The sequence below is a fragment of the Calidris pugnax genome, unplaced genomic scaffold (assembly GCF_001431845.1).
Source record: "Calidris pugnax isolate Ruff unplaced genomic scaffold, ASM143184v1 scaffold219, whole genome shotgun sequence".
In the NCBI taxonomy this organism is placed as follows: Eukaryota; Metazoa; Chordata; class Aves; order Charadriiformes; family Scolopacidae; genus Calidris; species Calidris pugnax.
The window spans coordinates 3,155,308-3,176,077 of NW_015094507.1; the positions used below are offsets into that span (position 1 = coordinate 3,155,308).

At 39.6% G+C, this 20,770-nt stretch overlaps 1 protein-coding gene across 3 annotated transcripts in view; it reads left to right on the forward strand.

Annotated features, from left to right (window-relative positions):
• GPCPD1 (glycerophosphocholine phosphodiesterase 1) overlaps positions 1-20,770 on the forward strand; it is a 48,487-nt gene that overhangs the window by 16,379 nt on the left and 11,338 nt on the right. For all 3 annotated transcript variants that reach the window (XM_014964550.1, XM_014964549.1, XM_014964548.1), the window contains 10 exons: positions 3,612-3,687; positions 5,508-5,549; positions 10,594-10,717; positions 13,206-13,452; positions 14,495-14,657; positions 14,748-14,880; positions 15,085-15,139; positions 17,055-17,147; positions 18,994-19,071; positions 20,184-20,223. In XM_014964550.1, the coding sequence (XP_014820036.1) occupies positions 3,612-3,687; positions 5,508-5,549; positions 10,594-10,717; positions 13,206-13,452; positions 14,495-14,657; positions 14,748-14,880; positions 15,085-15,139; positions 17,055-17,147; positions 18,994-19,071; positions 20,184-20,223 (1,051 nt within the window). The remainder of the gene's footprint in view (positions 1-3,611; positions 3,688-5,507; positions 5,550-10,593; positions 10,718-13,205; positions 13,453-14,494; positions 14,658-14,747; positions 14,881-15,084; positions 15,140-17,054; positions 17,148-18,993; positions 19,072-20,183; positions 20,224-20,770) is intronic.

The window sequence follows — 20,770 nt, forward strand, 5'->3', positions numbered from 1 at the left end:
CTTTTCATGAAATAAGACAGTAATTTAAACTATTTTGCTTCAGGTTTGTTCTTGTCTTAAACATAACCCAGTACCAGTTACTTTACTATGAGGCTCTTCCCCTGTTTTATTCTACACTCACCTGCTGTTTGTTGGGGGTTTTGGTGTGTTGTCCCCTTTGTGTGGAATTTAAGTTTCATGCACATCATATGCTTTAGGAGAATGCTCTGATACATATTGTTTGCACGAGGCATATTTGAAAACCTTAGTAAGGTAAATACGTACCTTATTCTGTAAGTTATGCTGAGTATTTGTTTTTCCAACAGTAAATAAGCATGCAAAGTTAGGGTTATTACTTCCAAGGAAAGTGTGGAATAACTAAGCTATCTGTGCACATAGCAGGACTCTTAAAACTGGGTTGGTGAACTTTTTTCACACTTTGAGGATATTGCTTAATTATTGAGGTTTCAAATGAGACTTAAGTTTATTTTTCTAAAACATAAATCAGATCCATTTAGCGCCTGGAATATAGAAATAAATGTGAAGCTTAGGTCTAGGCTCAGTCATTTCTTGAATATCAGAGTGCCTTAGAAAAGCTTTTGTTAGACTCATAACCCCTGGTTAATCTGATAATAGCAAAGGGGCAGCTCTGCTGTGACTGCATGGGCTAGCAGGTTGTGTGTTGAGCTGTTACTGGAAATACTAGGGCTAAAAAATCTCCATTTAGTGACTCACGTGCTCTTGCCTTGCAGAGTTACTTACAATGGCTGAATGGATTGGGTTGATTGTTTGGTTTTGTGCTTAGTTATTGTTTGTTATGTGGTACAGAAATCCAGCATCAGCAGCAAAGTCTAATTCATTTAGCTGTTTCATGTTCTTCAAGTAGATTAGTATCCTTGAAATATAGTTTTAAGAAGTCAAGTACAGTTGAATAAATGTAGTTATTTGTAGTGTTTTTAAGATCCTTTTTTTTTTTTTTTTTTCCCTAATGCCTCCTCTATTGTGTTGCCTTGGATCAGGAAGTTTGGAACTGGCCTCCTAAATAATAATTTAAACATCCACAGAAGTGCTTTTATTTTTTAATTATACTGAGCACCCAAGCACTTCGTGCAGAGTCCTTCATGCTGCTTTGAGCCTCTGGAGGGTTGTGCTACGCAGGCATTTTACCCTTGGGTCTAATGACTGCTGGGGGACCCTCCAGCTTCTGACAATGTATGAGGACTTGATTTTTTTTTTTTTTTTTTTTTTTTTTTTGAAAATGCTTGAACATCCTTTAAGAGCTTTAAAATTGCATCAGATGTTCAGCTAAATATAAATCAAGCAACATAATTTTTATGCTTTTTTTTTTTTTAAATAAGTAATTCTCTAGTAGAGGGGGACCCATGCCATATAGTGCCACTTAGGGAAATCTTAGTGTGCTGCCTGCTGGGATGCTTGATGGACATTTGGGTTGGTGGCCTTTTACCACTGTCCTGGCAGAGGCTGACTCGTTAGATAACAGCACCATACTATGAATATTGATGACACATCATTAACTTCCACTACAGCCTGATTTGAACTGGGCTGTTGTTCAAATGTCATTTCAGTGGCGTATACTGATCACATCAGTATTTTAAGCTCATTGTAGCAATAACTTCTGTCAGATGTAATTAAAACATCTTGGCTGCTGATTATTTGGATGCCTATAAACACAAAGACAGTCTGAGCAGGGATTGTGAGAAGGCTCTTAGCTGTGTCCATGCCTGATCTCTAATCCATTGCCCCTTTTTTCCCAGATAGCTTTGTTTGGCTCTTCTTATTACAGAAATTGTCGAGGGTTCCTGGGATTAAATGCATAATCAGATCATTTTATTCCTTCTGGGGGATGAAATTCTGCTGAATGTATCCAATGTGTGGTGTTTACTGTTATTGTTACTCAAATTCTCATTCATAATTCTAGAATCTAAAATTAAAATGCCCAATTACACTAGTAGAAATAAGTTGGTCCTGGTATTTTAATACAATGTGTTGGGAGTTCTTGCAAGGAAAAACCTTTGCTTACCCTTTGAAGAAAACAGCTTAATCCATGTTGGGACAGGCTCGTGTTCCCCAGGTTCATGAGCTATGAGTGTTCATGTGGTCGCTGGTGGAGTCCTTGCAGGGTGTATTATTTGCTTTTCTAGAAGTCCATAAGAAGGATTATTGTGGCAGAAGATGGGAATTAAAACTGCCCTACATCAGCATTAAACTGCAAAAAAAGAATATCATCTTGTTTTATAAATATTTACATGTGTTCTATCTTCAAAGCATAACTTTGAGCATATGTATTTTATTCTGACATGACTTAAGTATAGACGCCTCTTAATTCGTTAGAAAAATTTAATTGCTTTCATCTGACTCGCAGAGCAAACCCATCTTTACTGAGCGCTTTTTAAATGTTTGGTGTTTGCTGTTAAGTCATCCAAAGCATAGTAGATTAAATGTGTTTGAGATGTCAAGAAATCCCATCTCCCGCTAAAGAGTGTATTCAGTGAGCTGAGAGATAAGAAAGCAAATTGTGTAATTACGCTGCTGAGGTCGAAGCTTGTCTGGATGTCCCTGTTGAGCTGGAATCTATTCAAACAGGAACCTGAAATACTGGGAGAAGTTGGTGTGGAAGTTTATGTGGCTCTGGCAATAGCAGCAAGTCTCTTTGGAACTAAGAGTTCCTTATGCCCGAACCATCCAGATGTCACACTCTGCAACCATTTGACAGCGGCTCTGACGATGGAGAGCAAGAGGAACCCAGAGCTCCTTAGGCTGATGGAGCTGGGAATTGGGCATGTTCTGGTGGTTACCTGAAACTGTAACCTAGAGAGCAATTTCAATGTTACATTGTTATGAAAGAAGAGACTGAGTTGCTCTTCTGAGTTGTCTGAGTCTTGGTTGTGTTTGTACGCAAATGTAGGCTTTCAAGGGGCAGGAATTCTTCTGTGGAAGAATCAAATTTATCCTGCTCCAAATGGAATGGGTTTAAGGGGCTTTGCTGCTGGCCAACTGCATTGTGTCACTGTATTGTTCCTTCTGAGGCAGCAAAATTCCCATAATTTGTTTTAATTAGGCAGTAGATAGTTTGCTTTTCTGTACCACAACAAAAATAACTTTATTTTTACAGACTTTGAATTAGTCAAGCAAATTCTGGGGGAGAACCTGCCCTTGCAACTGTTAACATCTACTGATGATGAGTCCCGTTTGGAATCGGAGAGATGTGGGATGTGTGAATTCTTTTTATAAAGTGTTGCTGGACTATCCCCAATTAATGAGCTCAGGGGCACTGTATTTCGTGTATGGGAAGGAGAACAAGTCAGTAGTCCAGCAGAGTAGCTATAAGCCATAAAGGTTTAATAATTTCGTGTAACTTCTCCACCCTGTCAGACGTTGTCATACGTAGTGTGACCTGACCAGCAGTTGCAGGGGTAAGAAACCAGCCTGACCTGTTCTCTTTCTTTCTCTTTCATATTCTCTCTCTTCTCTCCCACCCCCTTTCTCCTTCATCTTCTTTTTCTTTCTTTAAATTTGTAAGTTTAATTCACAACCATCCCAAACAGCTTCATGGGTAGAAAATCAGATATAACAAAAGAAATTATTGCAGAAATTTAACTTTTAAATTACAGACTATCGATGGTCCCTGCGAAGTCATAGTTCACACGTGGGAGACTCATCTACAACCACGATCAATTACCCCTTTAGGTATGGGCATCAACTGCATCTGTTTGAGGCATATGCATAAGATTGCTAATATGCTGCACATTGGTTTAGAGGGATTGATAACTATAGTTTTAAAATATTTAAATTTATTAATGTCTTGGATGTATAAACTTTTTCTTTGCATAACATGGGCCTTACTCTCAAAATCTCTATGTAAATAAGTGACGTAAAATGGAGTGGATGTGAAATTATTTGCTGCCATCCTTAAGATGATGGGGGTGGGGTTTTTTATTAATTTGGAATTGTAATGATTTTCTGTAAGCTTAATTCTTTGAGACTAAGGATCCATATTATTTTGTCAGAGAAAATGTGGGGAGGGGGAGGGTGTGAAGTCACTGTTGTTTTTATTTAGCTACTGTTTCATTAGTAAAATTTTAAAGCAAAAATTCTTAATTAGTCATCTTTAAGTAAATAGATTAACGTAAATAGAAACACCAATGGGCTTATTTACCCAGCAATTTGGCAGAAATGTATTTTGCTGGAAGAAAAGGCAGCATGCAGACTTACAGACAAGTTCCTCATGCTCTTCTGAACAGGGGAAAAGTTTGGGTTTTTAAGAGTGTCTGAAATAACCTTTGAATGTAGCTTGTAATTCAGCTCTCTTCCGCTGCTATGGGATGGCATGTTTTATGCTCTATCTTTCCTGGGATATGAAAAATGTTATTTCCTCCACACTTAAGAGTTTATAACTATTAAAAACCTTCTGATGCACTGAAAGAGTGTCTTTTAGAAAGAAGCTGCTATTAAAGAAACTGTTGTTAATCATGCCTAGTACCATGGTCACGTTTCCCCTCCCCCTTTCTTTTTTTATTATTTTTCATTTCAATTGAATTAGTTAAGTGTTTCTATTCCTGTAATAAAATTATGTTTTGGTATCTGTCAGTAGCTGATTGAGGAAGCAGCCTACCCTCTGTTAGGGTCTAGACTTTTATCTCTAAATTTGGATAACTTCATTCCAAACAGTTAGGATTTTTTTTTTTTTCCTCTCAAGTAATACTCGATGTTTCATAACCAGTGTTTAAGAAACTGCAACAAAACAATGCAATGTTAGCACTTGGTCATTGTGATCCTAAATTAAAAATTGAGGGCAGGCCCATGATTTTTCTTATGGGGGAAAAAAAAGGGATTAATGGCTGTAGAGACAAAATTTTATTAAGATTTATATTTTGAGAAACCTATAGTTTGTTTAGATTACTGCAGTTCCATTGATGCTGGTGAATATACTTAGCACCTTAAGGTTTGGGTTATTAAAACTTTAGAGAGTGTAAGGATAAAAGTGTGAAATAGTGTTTAGAACGTTTCATCCAGGGTTGGTTTCTGTCACATGGGGAGAATAAGCATTTTAATTGTGACTAACTTGATTCAGAAGCTTCAACTGTGAATGTGCAGGAGGACAGCTTTCTGTTATGTTTGCAAGAAACTTTTAATGTTTTTTGACACTAACAAGAAAAGCATCTTAGATTCTAGTAGGGTGTAGATGTTATCAGCAAAATGCAGCAGCAAACTAGAAAATGCGCAACCTTCTTGCTTTTCTCAGTTCAGATTACTTCAGGTGAAACATCTTTATGGCATTTTGTGTGGTGGTTGGTTTTTCTTGCAGAAACTAAGAAAAAGCATAAATTGGGAAAAAGCTTTCTAGAAGGTTGCAATAAGCATGCTTATTCTTTATCTGTTTCAGTTTTCCTACTTTTTATTAGATATACTTTTTAGAAGTGGAAAATTAGAATTAACTTGGCAATAATTCTCTATAATGTGAATGCTAATTAGTTTCTTTCATTTTTTTCCCTTCCTTTTAATTTTAGAAAATGAAATTACTATTGACGATGGATACTTTGGAATCCGTAGTAAGTGAGATATATTGACCTTTACTCTTTACCACATATTTAATTTTAACAAGACGAAGTGTTGTAGTTGAAAAATACTTGAAATACTAAGTGTTGACAGGAATTGCCTGTAAGTGACGTTTTTCTCTGCTTATAAGGTTATTTTTATATCCAGCATTTGTGAATTCACACTCAGGCTATAATCCCTTCTAATGTTAATGAAAGGCTGCTAGGAGGAGTTGAAATGCTGTCAGCGTGCTGGCGTTTGTTGCGTGAAGAGGCAAAATAGTTTTGGCAGAAAATAAACCCGCTTGCGTTCTAACGCTCCTCACCGAGGTGGGAGCTGGGGGTGGCTAGGTTTAAATTCGGAGTGATGCCCAATTCACCACTATCAGTCCAGTTGCGTTTAATATCTTAAATTATCCTGATTCTGGATACACTAACAGTGGACTGCACCTTCAGTCTAGTTGTGCTCGTGAACTAGCACACCACTCTCAAGTGTTTGGTCACGTTCAGTGAGAAACCAAAATGGCTAGCTACTTTAGTGCAGTTTATTTAAGCAACAGATATAAAGGTTCTTATGGTTTGCCAGTGATAAATACACTGTCTGCAAAGCACAGGCAAGTAAAAATATTGTTAATGGTACAAAGCGCGTGACAAAGTCACAAACAATACAGCCTGGCTATAAATGTAAAAACTGACCCTCTAGAGAGATTTCTAAGTTTCCCAAGGAAGCACTCGGTAGAGTCTAAGTCTTACCCAAAGGCGTCCCTATTTGGGGAAAAAAAGGGCTCAGCCTATCGACTGGTCCTGGGAGTCAAAGGCAGTCTGTGATGGAGCCCTCCTTGACTTGTTCATGATGGTGTCTTCCCTAGCATCCCCCCTTTCTTGGGCTATTTTTATACTATTTTTTACCTTCAAGGTGGAGTTTGAGTCACTCTAGTCATAAATACCTTTATTATGATTGGTGTAAAATTCTCTTGCCTCGCATTTAAAGGCATTGTTTACCAAAAATTCAGGGTGCAGACTCAAGAAGGAGTGGTCACACCTTGGAGGCAAGTAGTCTTTGGGATGGAGGTGTGTTTTGGTATTATAATGACATTATAACGAATGAAGTTTGCACAAAGGACAGCATTTCATCAAAATTTGGCAGGCTGTTTCCTTAATGTGTGAACAGTGCTATATTTTTAATATAATTTTATTTTAGGAATTATTCCACAGTGTTAAAGGTTGAATTTTTCAAACTTCAGATCATGAGCATGCATTTTTTAGAAATACAGAATAGAGTGCTAACTTTCTCTTAAAACCTAGCCTGAGGAAAAAAACCTCTTCCTGCCTAGAAAAAATATTATTGATTACACTAAATGTACATGATCTGCCACTTCAGTTAGGCACAGCTGCCAAAACCTCTCTAACCTCACACCTCATGCTCTTGTGCATGTGTGTATGTCTCACCTCTGGCAGTTCTAAACCAACACTCATTTTAACGCTGGATCCCTCGATGTCTGAGGTGACTTTGTCACGTCTCATGGAGCTTGTTTTAAAGCTTTTGCATTTTTCTTCCTATCCTCATGGAATGATATCCATATCAATGATATGGAATTGTCAGAATTGGAAGGGACATTTAGAGACCATCCAGTCCAACTCCCCTGCCAAAGCAGGATTGCTCAGAGAACATTACTCAGAACTGCATCCAGGTGGGTCTTGAAGATCTCCAGAGAAGGGGACTCCACACCCTCCCTGGGCAGCCTCTTCCAGGGCTCTGCCACCCTCACCCCAAAGAAGTTCTTCCTCAGATTGGAGTGGAACTTCCCATGGTCCAGCTTGTGCCCGTTGCCCCTTGTCCTCTCACTGGGAACCACTGAAAAGAGTCCGGCTCCATCCTCCCTCAACCCACCCTTTAGGTACTTGTCAGCATTAATAAGGTCTCCCCTCAGCCTTCTCTTCTCCAGGCTGAAGAGTCCCAGCTCTCTCAGCCTTTCCTCATCAGGGAGATGCTCTAATCCCTCCATCATCTTTGTTGCCCTACGCTGGACTTTCTTCGGCAGTTCCCTGTCTCTCTTGAATTGGGGAGACCAGAACTGGATGTAGTGTTCCAGCTGTGGCCTCCCCAGTGCAGAGCAGAGGGGGACAATGACCTCCCTCGACCTCCTGGCCACACTTCCATTCCATTGGCCCTCTTGGCAACAAGGGGGTATGTTTTGCTAGGAACTCTTCAAAACTACGGGCTCTGCTTCAGTACCTGGTCTGGCAGCTTGTCCTTTCTGGCCAAGCTCTTTGTAGGCTTTCCTTGTCTTGAGGGCAAAGTGGAAGGTTCTCCTCTGTGCTTTGTTTCCTCATCATACCAGTTGCTACATCCCATCCTGCACACTTTTACACTGCGTTACTGGCATTGGTTATGAAGAGCTAATTTGACATCTCTATCTCAATAGAAACAGGGAGTCTCAAGTTGGAGATGAACCTTCAGAGTTTCTGTCAGTGTTATTCCATATATTGAGAGATCCCTGGACAAGGGAATGTCTTATCTACCATTGGAGACTTAACTTAGCTCTTGATCCAATAAACAAAACTAACACTGGCATACTTAGTGCCCTCTTGCAGACAGTTTACAGGTGAAGATGGTGAAGACCATTGTTTTTAGTTTGTGCTCGTGAACTAGCACACCACTCTCAAGTGTTTGGTCACGTTCAGTGAGAAACCAAAATGGCTAGCTACTTTAGTGCAGTTTATTTAAGCAACAGATATAAAGGTTCTTATGGTTTGCCAGTGATAAATACACTGTCTGCAAAGCACAGGCAAGTAAAAATATTGTTAATGGTACAAAGCGCGTGACAAAGTCACAAACAATACAGCCTGGCTATAAATGTAAAAACTGACCCTCTAGAGAGATTTCTAAGTTTCCCAAGGAAGCACTCGGTAGAGTCTAAGTCTTACCCAAAGGCGTCCCTATTTGGGGAAAAAAAGGGCTCAGCCTATCGACTGGTCCTGGGAGTCAAAGGCAGTCTGTGATGGAGCCCTCCTTGACTTGTTCATGATGGTGTCTTCCCTAGCATCCCCCCTTTCTTGGGCTATTTTTAAACTATTTTTTACCTTTAAGGTGGAGTTTGAGTCACTCTAGTCATAAATACCTTTATTATGATTGGTGTAAAATTCTCTTGCCTCGCATTTAAAGGCATTGTTTACCAAAAATTCAGGGTGCAGACTCAAGAAGGAGTGGTCACACCTTGGAGGCAAGTAGTCTTTGGGATGGAGGTGTGTTTTGGTATTATAATGACATTATAACGAATGAAGTTTGCACAAAGGACAGCATTTCATCAAAATTTGGCAGGCTGTTTCCTTAATGTGTGAACAGTGCTATATTTTTAATATAATTTTATTTTAGGAATTATTCCACAGTGTTAAAGGTTGAATTTTTCAAACTTCAGATCATGAGCATGCATTTTTTAGAAATACAGAATAGAGTGCTAACTTTCTCTTAAAACCTAGCCTGAGGAAAAAAACCTCTTCCTGCCTAGAAAAAATATTATTGATTACACTAAATGTACATGATCTGCCACTTCAGTTAGGCACAGCTGCCAAAACCTCTCTAACCTCACACCTCATGCTCTTGTGCATGTGTGTATGTCTCACCTCTGGCAGTTCTAAACCAACACTCATTTTAACGCTGGATCCCTCGATGTCTGAGGTGACTTTGTCACGTCTCATGGAGCTTGTTTTAAAGCTTTTGCATTTTTCTTCCTATCCTCATGGAATGATATCCATATCAATGATATGGAATTGTCAGAATTGGAAGGGACATTTAGAGACCATCCAGTCCAACTCCCCTGCCAAAGCAGGATTGCTCAGAGAACATTACTCAGAACTGCATCCAGGTGGGTCTTGAAGATCTCCAGAGAAGGGGACTCCACACCCTCCCTGGGCAGCCTCTTCCAGGGCTCTGCCACCCTCACCCCAAAGAAGTTCTTCCTCAGATTGGAGTGGAACTTCCCATGGTCCAGCTTGTGCCCGTTGCCCCTTGTCCTCTCACTGGGAACCACTGAAAAGAGTCCGGCTCCATCCTCCCTCAACCCACCCTTTAGGTACTTGTCAGCATTAATAAGGTCTCCCCTCAGCCTTCTCTTCTCCAGGCTGAAGAGTCCCAGCTCTCTCAGCCTTTCCTCATCAGGGAGATGCTCTAATCCCTCCATCATCTTTGTTGCCCTACGCTGGACTTTCTTCGGCAGTTCCCTGTCTCTCTTGAATTGGGGAGACCAGAACTGGATGTAGTGTTCCAGCTGTGGCCTCCCCAGTGCAGAGCAGAGGGGGACAATGACCTCCCTCGACCTCCTGGCCACACTTCCATTCCATTGGCCCTCTTGGCAACAAGGGGGTATGTTTTGCTAGGAACTCTTCAAAACTACGGGCTCTGCTTCAGTACCTGGTCTGGCAGCTTGTCCTTTCTGGCCAAGCTCTTTGTAGGCTTTCCTTGTCTTGAGGGCAAAGTGGAAGGTTCTCCTCTGTGCTTTGTTTCCTCATCATACCAGTTGCTACATCCCATCCTGCACACTTTTACACTGCGTTACTGGCATTGGTTATGAAGAGCTAATTTGACATCTCTATCTCAATAGAAACAGGGAGTCTCAAGTTGGAGATGAACCTTCAGAGTTTCTGTCAGTGTTATTCCATATATTGAGAGATCCCTGGACAAGGGAATGTCTTATCTACCATTGGAGACTTAACTTAGCTCTTGATCCAATAAACAAAACTAACACTGGCATACTTAGTGCCCTCTTGCAGACAGTTTACAGGTGAAGATGGTGAAGACCATTGTTTTTAGTTAATCCTCTTAAAATCCAGAAAATATAGTATCTGTTGTCTATTCTGGGTAGTTCAGGAAAGACAAGTGAAAGGATGCACTCAATTGCTTTGGAAATACTAGTGAGTAAGGCTGGTGACAAGGAGTGTTGTCTGGAAGATGGTGTCAGAGGAACTGTTCTTATTTTGTTTATTAAACTGTCTAGATCTCCCTTTAGGAAATAAAATAAGTTACTAAAGTGTCTTCTACTGTTTGTTTAACTTTTGATAGATGGTATTGAGACTGTGGATGCTGGGTGGCTGACGTGTCAAACAGAAATAAGATTACGTCTGCATTACTCTGAGAAACCACCTGTAGTGATATCGAAGAAGAAATTTAAAACATCAAGGTTTAGGTAAGAGCCTGCTCATCACAGTTTGCAATTTATCTCATGTTAATGGTCAATACCAGTGATTGTTTTTAATTACAGTAGTCTTCAGATTACTTTTGGGTTGCTAATAGGGGTGTTCTATTGGGCTAATTTCCGGGTGTTTAAGCAGTTCGCAAAAATACAGCAATAACATTAAATCGGTGTGTTCCAGTTACCTCATTTTATTATTAATGTAGCGTTGAAAGATTTTCATCTGTTTCAACAGAGGAAAACAAACAGTCAGACAAAACTATTCTAGTTTCACTGCTGACTTAATACTTTTTAGTTCTTGCCTTTCTGATTGTTATTAAATATGAATAAAGCAAATGTGGTAGCACAAGTTAAGCAGTAGGTAACGGGTGCCTTTCACAAATACTTACTCCACGCTTGCCTTGGTGTTTCCTGCTTCTTGGCTGGAACAGAAGTAGTTCTTAAGTAGTTCCAAAGAGTTTTCTTCTTCTTTGTTCTTTTTTTTCTTCTCAAAAAGAGCAGAATGGAAGTGGAAGTTGGGGGAAAGGAAAGGGAGAAGGCTTCGATGTTTTTTGTTGCTTACTGATTTTCTCCTCACCAAAGTAAACAGCCCTCTCCATTTAATATATGGCTAATTACCTGCTGGCATTACAGACTTTCAGTCGATGTGGATGGTGGAGATAATAGCATTTTGTAATCACTTATGTTGCTATTTTGATCAGTTTGATGGTTTTATCTGCAGAGGTGTCTCAAAACCCATACATTATTATAACTGTGCGGTTGACTGACATTAGTGGGTGTCTTAGTCCTGATGTTTTTAGGACTGTGCTGTTGCCCTGAGTGTTTGATCTCCTCCTCCTCTTGAATTTCTGGGATCTGGAGTTTGCTCTTTCTTCCCTGCCCTCCCTTCTCCGGCCCCTCTCCTTCCTGCGTGTTTTTTTGGAGCTCTGTGGTTGCCCAACTCATCCCAGCACATGTTGGGGTAGTGTGTGGTGTAGGCTTGTTTCCTGCATCTTTCACAGTCCCTTTGTTGTTATGCAAAACAATGAAAAAGCATGTAGAGGTGTATCTAACTAGAACCTGATACATCTTTGCATGGTAATTGTTACTACTAATTGTTGCAGCAAAAGTGCTTTTTTACAACCGCAATTTCTGATAGTGTTGCCAATGGGAAAGCAGGACTTCTCAGACCTTTTGACAGATGAACAGTGTTTCTCCCACTCCTAGCCTTGCATACAGCCCATCTTCTTGTTTGGAAAGGATTATGGTTCCCTGTTTTCTTTAATGGAAAACATGAAAAAAAACCACACACAAATTGCTAGAAATCAGATTTTGAGCTTGTAACACATGAGCAATTTCCAGCACACAACTATCAAAGTGATTTACAGACCACTCGGTTAACTTGGGAGTTTCTTCTGTACTGTGTGCCTTATTTTGATGGTCTGGCACTTGATTTTTTTTTTTTTTTTAATTATTTTATTTCATTATTTTTATCCCTTCCCCACTTCCTACTCTTCTGATGAGGGGGAAGTTAATTTTCACTGGAGAATGTTGTATTAAATAAATTCTGATGTCCTGTTCTCCAGAGCTTTGCAGTTTTCCTTTGTGTTATAGCAGGTAGTATTGCTAAAGATAGCAATTTCTGAAGCTTGATCCTTGTCTAAATGAGATAGTTGAAATCCAAACTTGATAAGCTGAGTACCTTCATTAGATTCTCTTGTTTTCTCTATTCAGCCTAAAAAGTTAGATCTGCCCAGGTGGTTTCTGTGACTGTCACCTGTTATGGCAGTCTCATTTTTCAAGTTTGTGGAGTATCAGTGTTGTGACTTCTGTTCGGTTTTTTTTGAGAGTATTGAGAATGTGAACTTCTTTGTGGAAGGTTTGCTCTGCATAATAATGAGTTCTGAGTATTAGGGAGGCTTATTCTTCTCAGTCCAGGGTTTTTCAGAAATTGCATTCAGTTTACTTTCAAATCATTATTTAGGAATTCTCAAGGGACTTACTAATTATGTTAGACATGAACAAGATAGTCTAATAGAATATATTTATCTGCCTTATCCAGTGTTCAGAGAGACTTAGTAATCAGCAGCCACCAATGTTCAGATACTGATCTTGATGATTACTGCTATTTTCAGTGCTTTCCATTAGCCTTTCAGCATTACAGGTATCAGTCTGGGGAGAAAGGCTGACTATTGGGTAGCCCAAATTCGTAATTAGTTTGGTGGAGTGCTGCTTCTCAGACCACTGGTACAATTTCCATGTTTACCCAAGTTCCAGCTTCAGAAGTGACTTGAGCACTTAAATCTGACTAAAATGGGATTTGGAGAATAGCTGCAAACTCTGAGTCCTGTGAGGGTCCACTGGGTAGAGCGCTGTCCTGTAGGTGATGGTGTTGAGAAGAATTCTTGTATTGTATCAGCTTCTGCTCGAGCTTCTTTCTAATTCTTAGTGTTTCCAAAGACACTCCTGTGACTTAACCATTTGTTTCGTATTTCCGGAATAGAGTAAAATTGACTCTAGAAGGCCTAGAGGAAGATGAAGATGACGAAGAGGGCCAAGAAAAAACATCCCCTACTGTCCCTCAGAAAATGGCAAATACTGTGGAGTTCTCCTTAATAAGCAACAACGAATATAAATGTCGACACTCTCAGCCGGACTGTGGTTATGCGTTGCAGCCGGACCGATGGATAGAGTACACGATACAAACCATGGAGCCTGATAACTTGGAGTTAATCTTTGATTTTTTTGAGGTATGTCTCTTTACTGCTAAGAAGCAACTCCGGTCTGCCATTGGGAGTTAATCAATAACCATGACAATTTCACTGTTATTGCCTGTTATTCTTGATCTTTTGGACTCGAGTAAACAAGTTATGAGACGATTGGTGACTCCTGCATTATGCAGAAAGGTTTTGTGAGTCTTCTTGATATGGCACAAAGTTTTGCAGTTTCTGCTCATTTAGAAGTCCATGCAAATTAGACTCAAACCTTAGTGTGCAATGATGCACGTAGTTAAGTTGGCTTGATTTTTATCCTTTATCAGAGCTAAGTTTTACTTATCCGCCTTGAATCTGAACTGTGTGTATATGAACTGGTTAAAAATGAAGGTAAAATAATTGTAATGCAAGTTATAAACAAGATTTCTCTAACTAGTGCAAATTAAAACAGGATATTTGTGGATTCTCACTACTACATCAGTTACTTTGCACTCTGTTTTTACCCCTGAAAGATCTAGTATTCAAAGACCTTTTTAAAAGAAAACAACTTTTATCTTTTCATAGTGTTTTTGCAGGAGGAAGTTTTAAGCTTAAGCATTGGTCTAAAAAATGCCCTTAAGATCACCTATGTTTGTAATTGTAAAGAAGCTATATAGTTCCACTGTAGTCAAGTGTGCATTTTCCATGCTAGTTGCCTTCCTCCTTCCCTGCAGATGTTATTTTAAACATATATATTATTCCAGTTCATCTTTGTTCTAAACATGACTTGGGCTTTTTAAAAGACAGACTATTCCACGGGTGCAATTTTGATCTCAAAAGCTTATGAAATCTAAGAGTTTTCAAAGACTTCTGTAGATTTCCATCAACAATTTCATATTCTTGATTGTAATTTTCCAGACACTGTTAAATTAGATAATTTTTAGCCTGAAATTGTTTTCTGTAACACACAAGAAATTTCTGTTACATCAGTGCCTGTATATATCTTCCTGAGAAGCAAGGAAGAAGATTTTTGTTTAGAATTCTCACCTACGTGTAACAGTAGGTAGGTTGAATTTTTGTTTGTTTTGGTTTTTTTTAGGAAGATTTAGGTGAGAAAGTAGTACAAGGTGATGTGCTCCCGGGTCATGTGGGCTCTGCCTGCCTCCTGTCATCCACCATTGCAGAACTTGGAAAGAGCGCTGGAATCCTTACGCTTGCTATTATGAGCAGAAACCCAAGGAAGACAATTGGAAAAGTTAGAGGTACAGTTGATGCAAACAGATAATTATTAACTTTACTGGAAGTTGTCCGTTATCCATCGATGTATGAAACACTTGGTATTTTTCTCACAGTGGACTACATAATTATTAAGCCGATCCAGGGATACACTTGTGATATGAAGGCTTCATATGCAAAATACTGGAAACCCAGAACAACTCTAGATGTTGGACACCGGGGAGCAGGAAATTCTACAACAACAGCTAAGTAAGTTCATTTGCATTTTAATCTGGGGAGGGGATTATGTTTAGTTTCACTGACATCAGTTGAGGAAGCCGATGGCTTAAAATAAAAAGCTGCAACCCACAATGATTTAAGTCACTTCAGTATCAAATGTGGGTGTTCTCTAAAACAAGGGAGTTCTGTGCCATGCTGTGTCTAACAAAACCTTTTTCCTTGCTGTTATTTCAGGCTTGCAAAAGTTCAAGAGAACACCATTGCCTCTCTGAGGAACGCTGCTAGTCACGTATGTACGCACAGCTGCGCGCACATAGTACCTGTATAATGAAAACTAGCTTGGTTTGTCTGCAGTGAATGGTACATTGAATGGCAATTGCACTAATACAAAATTGCATCAAATCACAGTGGAATTCTTTAAGAGACAGGAAGGGAAGCAATAGCTAGTTTAGACTCACATTCTCAAGTTCCTCAAAAAACCCAAACTTCCATCTAATGTATTCTGGTGGTGTTTTAATACAGGGAAAATTTTAACCTGCAGAGACATAGGGTCGGAATAATACTCAAAAAATGAATAATTTTGGCTCTATCTGTCAACATACACTCGGGTGGCAAAGGTCTCACTAAGGGGCTGCTGAGTACCTAAATCTGGTGGCCAAAAATGAGACTTTAGAGCTGAGCTGGTAGAGCAAAACAGTGCTTTGCTACAATGAAGTCTTGGAATCCTAAGATGAGACTTTCAGTTTGGGAGATACAAGCTTCAGGTGCTTCAGTTCTGTGATTGAGGTGGTTGCTTTTATTCCTTCCAGTAATCTGAGTCCCTGAAGGGATCTGTGGTAAGCTTGATGTGGACAATCTGGTGAGGAGCTGCAGCAGAGCAGCTGGAGTCAGGAGCACATCCAGAGGTTCCTCCTCTAGCTCCTCGCAGGGAGGAGCTGTGGTTACAGTCACAGAAAGATGCTGCTGTGAGATCATCTGCCACTTCAGTTGTAGGGATCCTAAGACTCTCCAGGTGATACTTCACTAATGTAGATTCTTACCAAATGACTTCTGAAGCTGTTATAAAGGGATGGGAGCAGAATCTGAATTATTATGCTTATTGGCTGCTGATTCGGGAGCGCTGTACTCCCCAAGAGTCACAGCTGAAAGCTTTTTCTTGTTTGGGAGTTAAAGCGTAATTTGAATGTGATATCTGGTGCAGGCACTGACTGCAGAGCAAAACTGCAGCTACTAAACGCTCCTTTGGAACAGTAGCTCTTAATTTCTTGGTGGACGCTGCAGGTTTATAGACAGCTTTTAAAAACCCACAGGAAATAAGCATTGAGAAATTGAGTACGAAGCCATCAGCAGCATCACCAGAAAAGTAATTTCAGCTGTTTGCAGATGAAAATGCTGAATGCCACCACTCTTGAAAATATTTTTGCTGAGGAAAGGGCTGAAAAAAAAGCTTGTCCTATTTTCCTTCCTGTACTGATTGAAAGAGAGTATGTGAGTCAGGATGATAATTTGATGACTGTTATTCTTGGAAGACTTTCCAATGAATGATTTACAGTCAAAATAAGGAATTAAAAATTGTTTCTGTGCATTTCTGTCTTTCTGGCCCTGCCGCTTCTCAAAAAGATTGTACTTAAAGCTCTTGTTTGATCTTTCTTCCTCTTTAAGCTTAAGAGAACAGAACGTACAGTTGAAAAGGCCAGGAGAATACTGGATACAGCTATTTCTGCTCTTGCACACATAACGACACGCTACAACTGTGTCACTTCATTAGTGACTCCAGAAGCTCCTCCAGATATGGAATATCTCCCTAAAGCTTTGCCAATTTGTGGCAATTCCTTGACTCTTGGTGGGGAAGAGAGAGAAAGGGCACCGTGAAGGCATCTATGTTTAAAAGCATCATCTTAGCCTTTCTCTGAAATCAAGTTCACAATACTTGAATGTTACCAGAGGGTTTACAAGATTAAGCAAGCTTTATGTGTCAGCTGAATTATGGTAATTAAAATACTTTCCCATTTGACTTTTTTTTTTTTTTTTAAATTCTAATCCACTGTTGAGAATGATTAAACAGGTAACAACCAGTTGCATTCAACTTCTGGTTGATAACCAGGACCTGTGAATACTTGGCAACTTGTCTGCAGTTCTGTAGTCCTTGTGCATAAATAGCTAATGCATCTTTGTTTTGTTTTGTATTTTGCAATTTTCTGTAGGGAGCAGCATATGTGGAATTTGATGTACACCTTTCTAAAGATCATGTGCCTATTGTGTACCACGATCTCACATGTTGCATGGCCATGAAAAAGGTAAAGATGATGGTATCTGTATTTTATCATTAAATGTGACCATTCTGGAAACTAAAATGCCAAGCTCTCACAGAAATAATTCTGGAGAATCAAGGGATGGAATGTGAATAAATAAGCAGAATTACTATGTGCATGAAGTAGAGCAGGGAAGTTGAGTTCTTCCTTTTGATGTTGTAGCAACAGCATTTCAGGTGCCTGGTTTGAGACTCTCCAAGCCTACATTATAGTTACTTCTTAGCCTTTCTTTTTAATTTATGGTTTGGAAAAAAAAGGCAGACAATTCCAGTATACTCAGTAGCACTTCTGGGACACTTAAACAGTCAGAGTCTAAAACTGCTTGCCTCTTTTTTGAAGGAGAGTCATTGTGAACCTCAACATGACTTCTCACTCCTACTAATACTTAAGTGTGTACTTCTCTTAGGCAGTTGCTCTTAAATGCTCTTTAGGTCAAACCAGTCTACCTTGTTTGGTATCCCAGTAACGGCCAGGAGATGGAAAGCAGAAAAGTGGAAGAATCACAGAATGGTAGGGGTTGGCAGGGACCTCTGGTGACCATCTAGTCCAACTCCCTGCCAGAGCAGGGTCACCCAGAGCAAGCAACAAGGATCTCCTTCATTTACGGGGTTCGATTACCCACAAATGGCTTGGCTTCCATTAAGTTTTTTAACTCTCTTTAACCCTTTTTTACTTCTGCATTTTGCTCTGTTCTTTAACTGTGGGGTAAACAATATGCTTCGTGTCTTGCTGGGACAGTAAGTGAGGTTGAAGAACTGCTTTTGGATTGCTTGGTGGAACAGAAGAAAAGGAGTTGAGACAGGCTCTAAGGGCAGGAAAACGGCTCTTTGAAGCAGGTGTTGTGTTCCTTTCCTTGCTTGCCTCATGAGGTTGCAGTTCTTCCTTCTTTTCTAACCTAAAACTATTTTCTGCTGTTTTTATAAGAGGCAACAGTGCTATAACATAAGAAGTAGTGAAGGCAACTGTTACTCAGACATACAGTTAAGCATTCCTTACAAAGTGCTCTGAGCAGACTGTCGCAATGCCTCCTACACCCCGAGTTTTATGAAGCATAACAGTTGAGTGTTTTCATGGAGTACAGAGACATGACACTCCTTAATAATGGGAGGGCCATGGGCGTAAGGACTAGTGACCCCAAAACCCACCTGAGGTGCTTTTCGGGCTGGTCTGTCGCATGATTTTCCAGAAGCCTTGTGTTCAACAGCAGCGTGAGGAGCTGGGACTCTGCTCCGCTCCAGCGGAACCATGACAAAGGGAAAGGCATATCCAATGTATCTTGAATCAGTATTGTCTTTATTGAGGAAAAATTTCTTTATAGTGAAGAGGGGAAGAGAAAAATGGATTGACGGGATTTTTTTCAACACCAGATCTTTATTGTGGGGTTGGGCTGTGTGTGTCTCAGTTCTACCAGGACACTTGTCTCTTTTATTAGTTTCTGAGACATCGGATAGACAACAATAAACTGAACTGCCTTGGACTATTTTTTTAATGAATTTCTTTACTTGCAAACTCTTTTCCTTGAATCCGTTACCTGATCAAGTTTTTACAGCATAAATGTGCTAACCTTTTCTGAAGACAGAACACTGAAGCATGACTTGCATGAAAGAACAATTCCTGGTTTTTCAAATTGACACCTGTTTTATGCTTCTGGGTCCCTATTTTGTCTCCTGAAAACTGATCATCTTGCTTGTATTATAATAAGATATCACTTGTATTTTTATCAATAAAAGAGAAAAAATTAGTAGCCTTCAATGTTACCATATTAAAAGCATGTAGGGTTTTTTTTTGTATTTTTCAGTGATGCTTAATTATCTATTATTTCTCTTCAAAGAAACTGGATACGGAGCCTTTGGAACTGTTTGAGATTGCAGTCAAAGAACTCACATTTGATCAGCTGCAGTTGTTGAAGGTATTGTCTTTGGCTGGTCTGTTGTGCCATGTGTAGAATTTAAAATTGTGTGTGAAGCTTAGGGTTTTTTGGGAGTCAGTGTAGATAGTTTGGGAGAGCACGAGTTTTTATAGTTGTACGAGTAGAACAAGTAGCTAATGCCAAGAACAGTCCTTGTGAACTATCATTACAATTTGAATAAATTTCATTACTTCCCTCTTCTAGAAATATGGTCTGACAACTTGTGTAATCCATATCATTATGCTACCATTGATAACTTTTTAAGAGTAAGAAGGGCTGAAAGTTGTCATAGGGTTCGCTGAAAGTTGTCGTAGGGTTCACTGAAAGCCTTTGTTGAAGAAGAAAGATACCTGTCACACGGTCTAACTTTCAAATGTTTCCCTGGTAACAAGGGAGATCCAGGTTACTTTAAACTACTCTTTGGAGGTCGTGTGGAGGTGTAGAAGGGTCCATGAGTCAATGGTATGGATTGGACGAACTGGCTAGAACTAATTGATTGTTTTTAATTGGGTATCACTATCTTCTGAACAGAAGTGCCTTGCCTATGTAAAGGGGGGGTTAGGGAGTGAGACTGGGCCACTGAAGACCCAGCTGAGATATCTCTCCTCGGTCAAGGAAGCACCTGGCTGGTCAAAGAGCTCTATGATTCTTTTTATTTAAAATGACTTGGTCTTCTCCTTTTTGTGGAGACTTTGAATGGAGAGAGGGAGTTGGCCCTGTGCTTGCCCTCAGTGCATGATTACATTATAAAATTGCTGCCTCCATCCACGCTCGATTGGAAACGCTAAGTCTGAACATTGAACACTCCTCTGTCAGATGTTAGACTTCTTCATATCTTAATGTTAAATTCTGTGTGTTTCTACCCTTCAACATGTCTGCTGAAATTTCAGTAAGAATGCTTTTGAGGTTTCCTTGGAATCTGTTTTAAAGTTTGAAAGAAAATTGTGATGTGTACTAGGGTTTCTTTATTCTTTTACAAATTACTAAAACTGTGTTTATAATGGACCTTTAAATTTAAAACCAATTTAAAAGGAAAATTTATTACGTTTTATGTGCAGTAAGGTTTCTGTGCGTGGAGTATTTGTTAATTTTACTCTTTTTATGCTCTTTAGCTGGCTCACGTGACTGCCCTGAAGGTAAAAGATCACAATGGTATGTACTAGTCTGCAAGAGTCTTTAACATTTATTTATTAGCATGTAATGGTATATATTCCGTGGTTGCAGTCCCTTGTTCTAATCACATTTGGCTGCTTCTTGAATATTTCTAAATGCTTATGTAGTTACTTTAATTTTGTGCATGCTGTAGAGTTCTTTGCTGAGAAATAAATACTTGGACAGAAGTTACCCTCTTGGGAAGAGGGACAGGAGGGTAGAAGATGAATGCATAGGTAAATATGAATTAGGAGTGACAAATTTGCCACTCATGTTTCCATCCTGTGCTTCCCTAACCGTACCTTTTTGGCAGCTCTTCAGAACTGCTGACAAGAACTTTGGTAACTGCTGTAGGGTGTCTTATTGGTCTTAATTCATCCCCTTCGTAGGGACAGCAAACTGGCTGAGTGTCTCATGTTCTACCTGCTGGGAAAAGATAATATAAATAATAAGCCTTGACAGGCAAGGCTGGTTCTACTGGATGTGATTCAGTAACTGAAAGGTTGAAGGATACGAGAAGATGTTTCTGATAAATATTCAAGAAAGG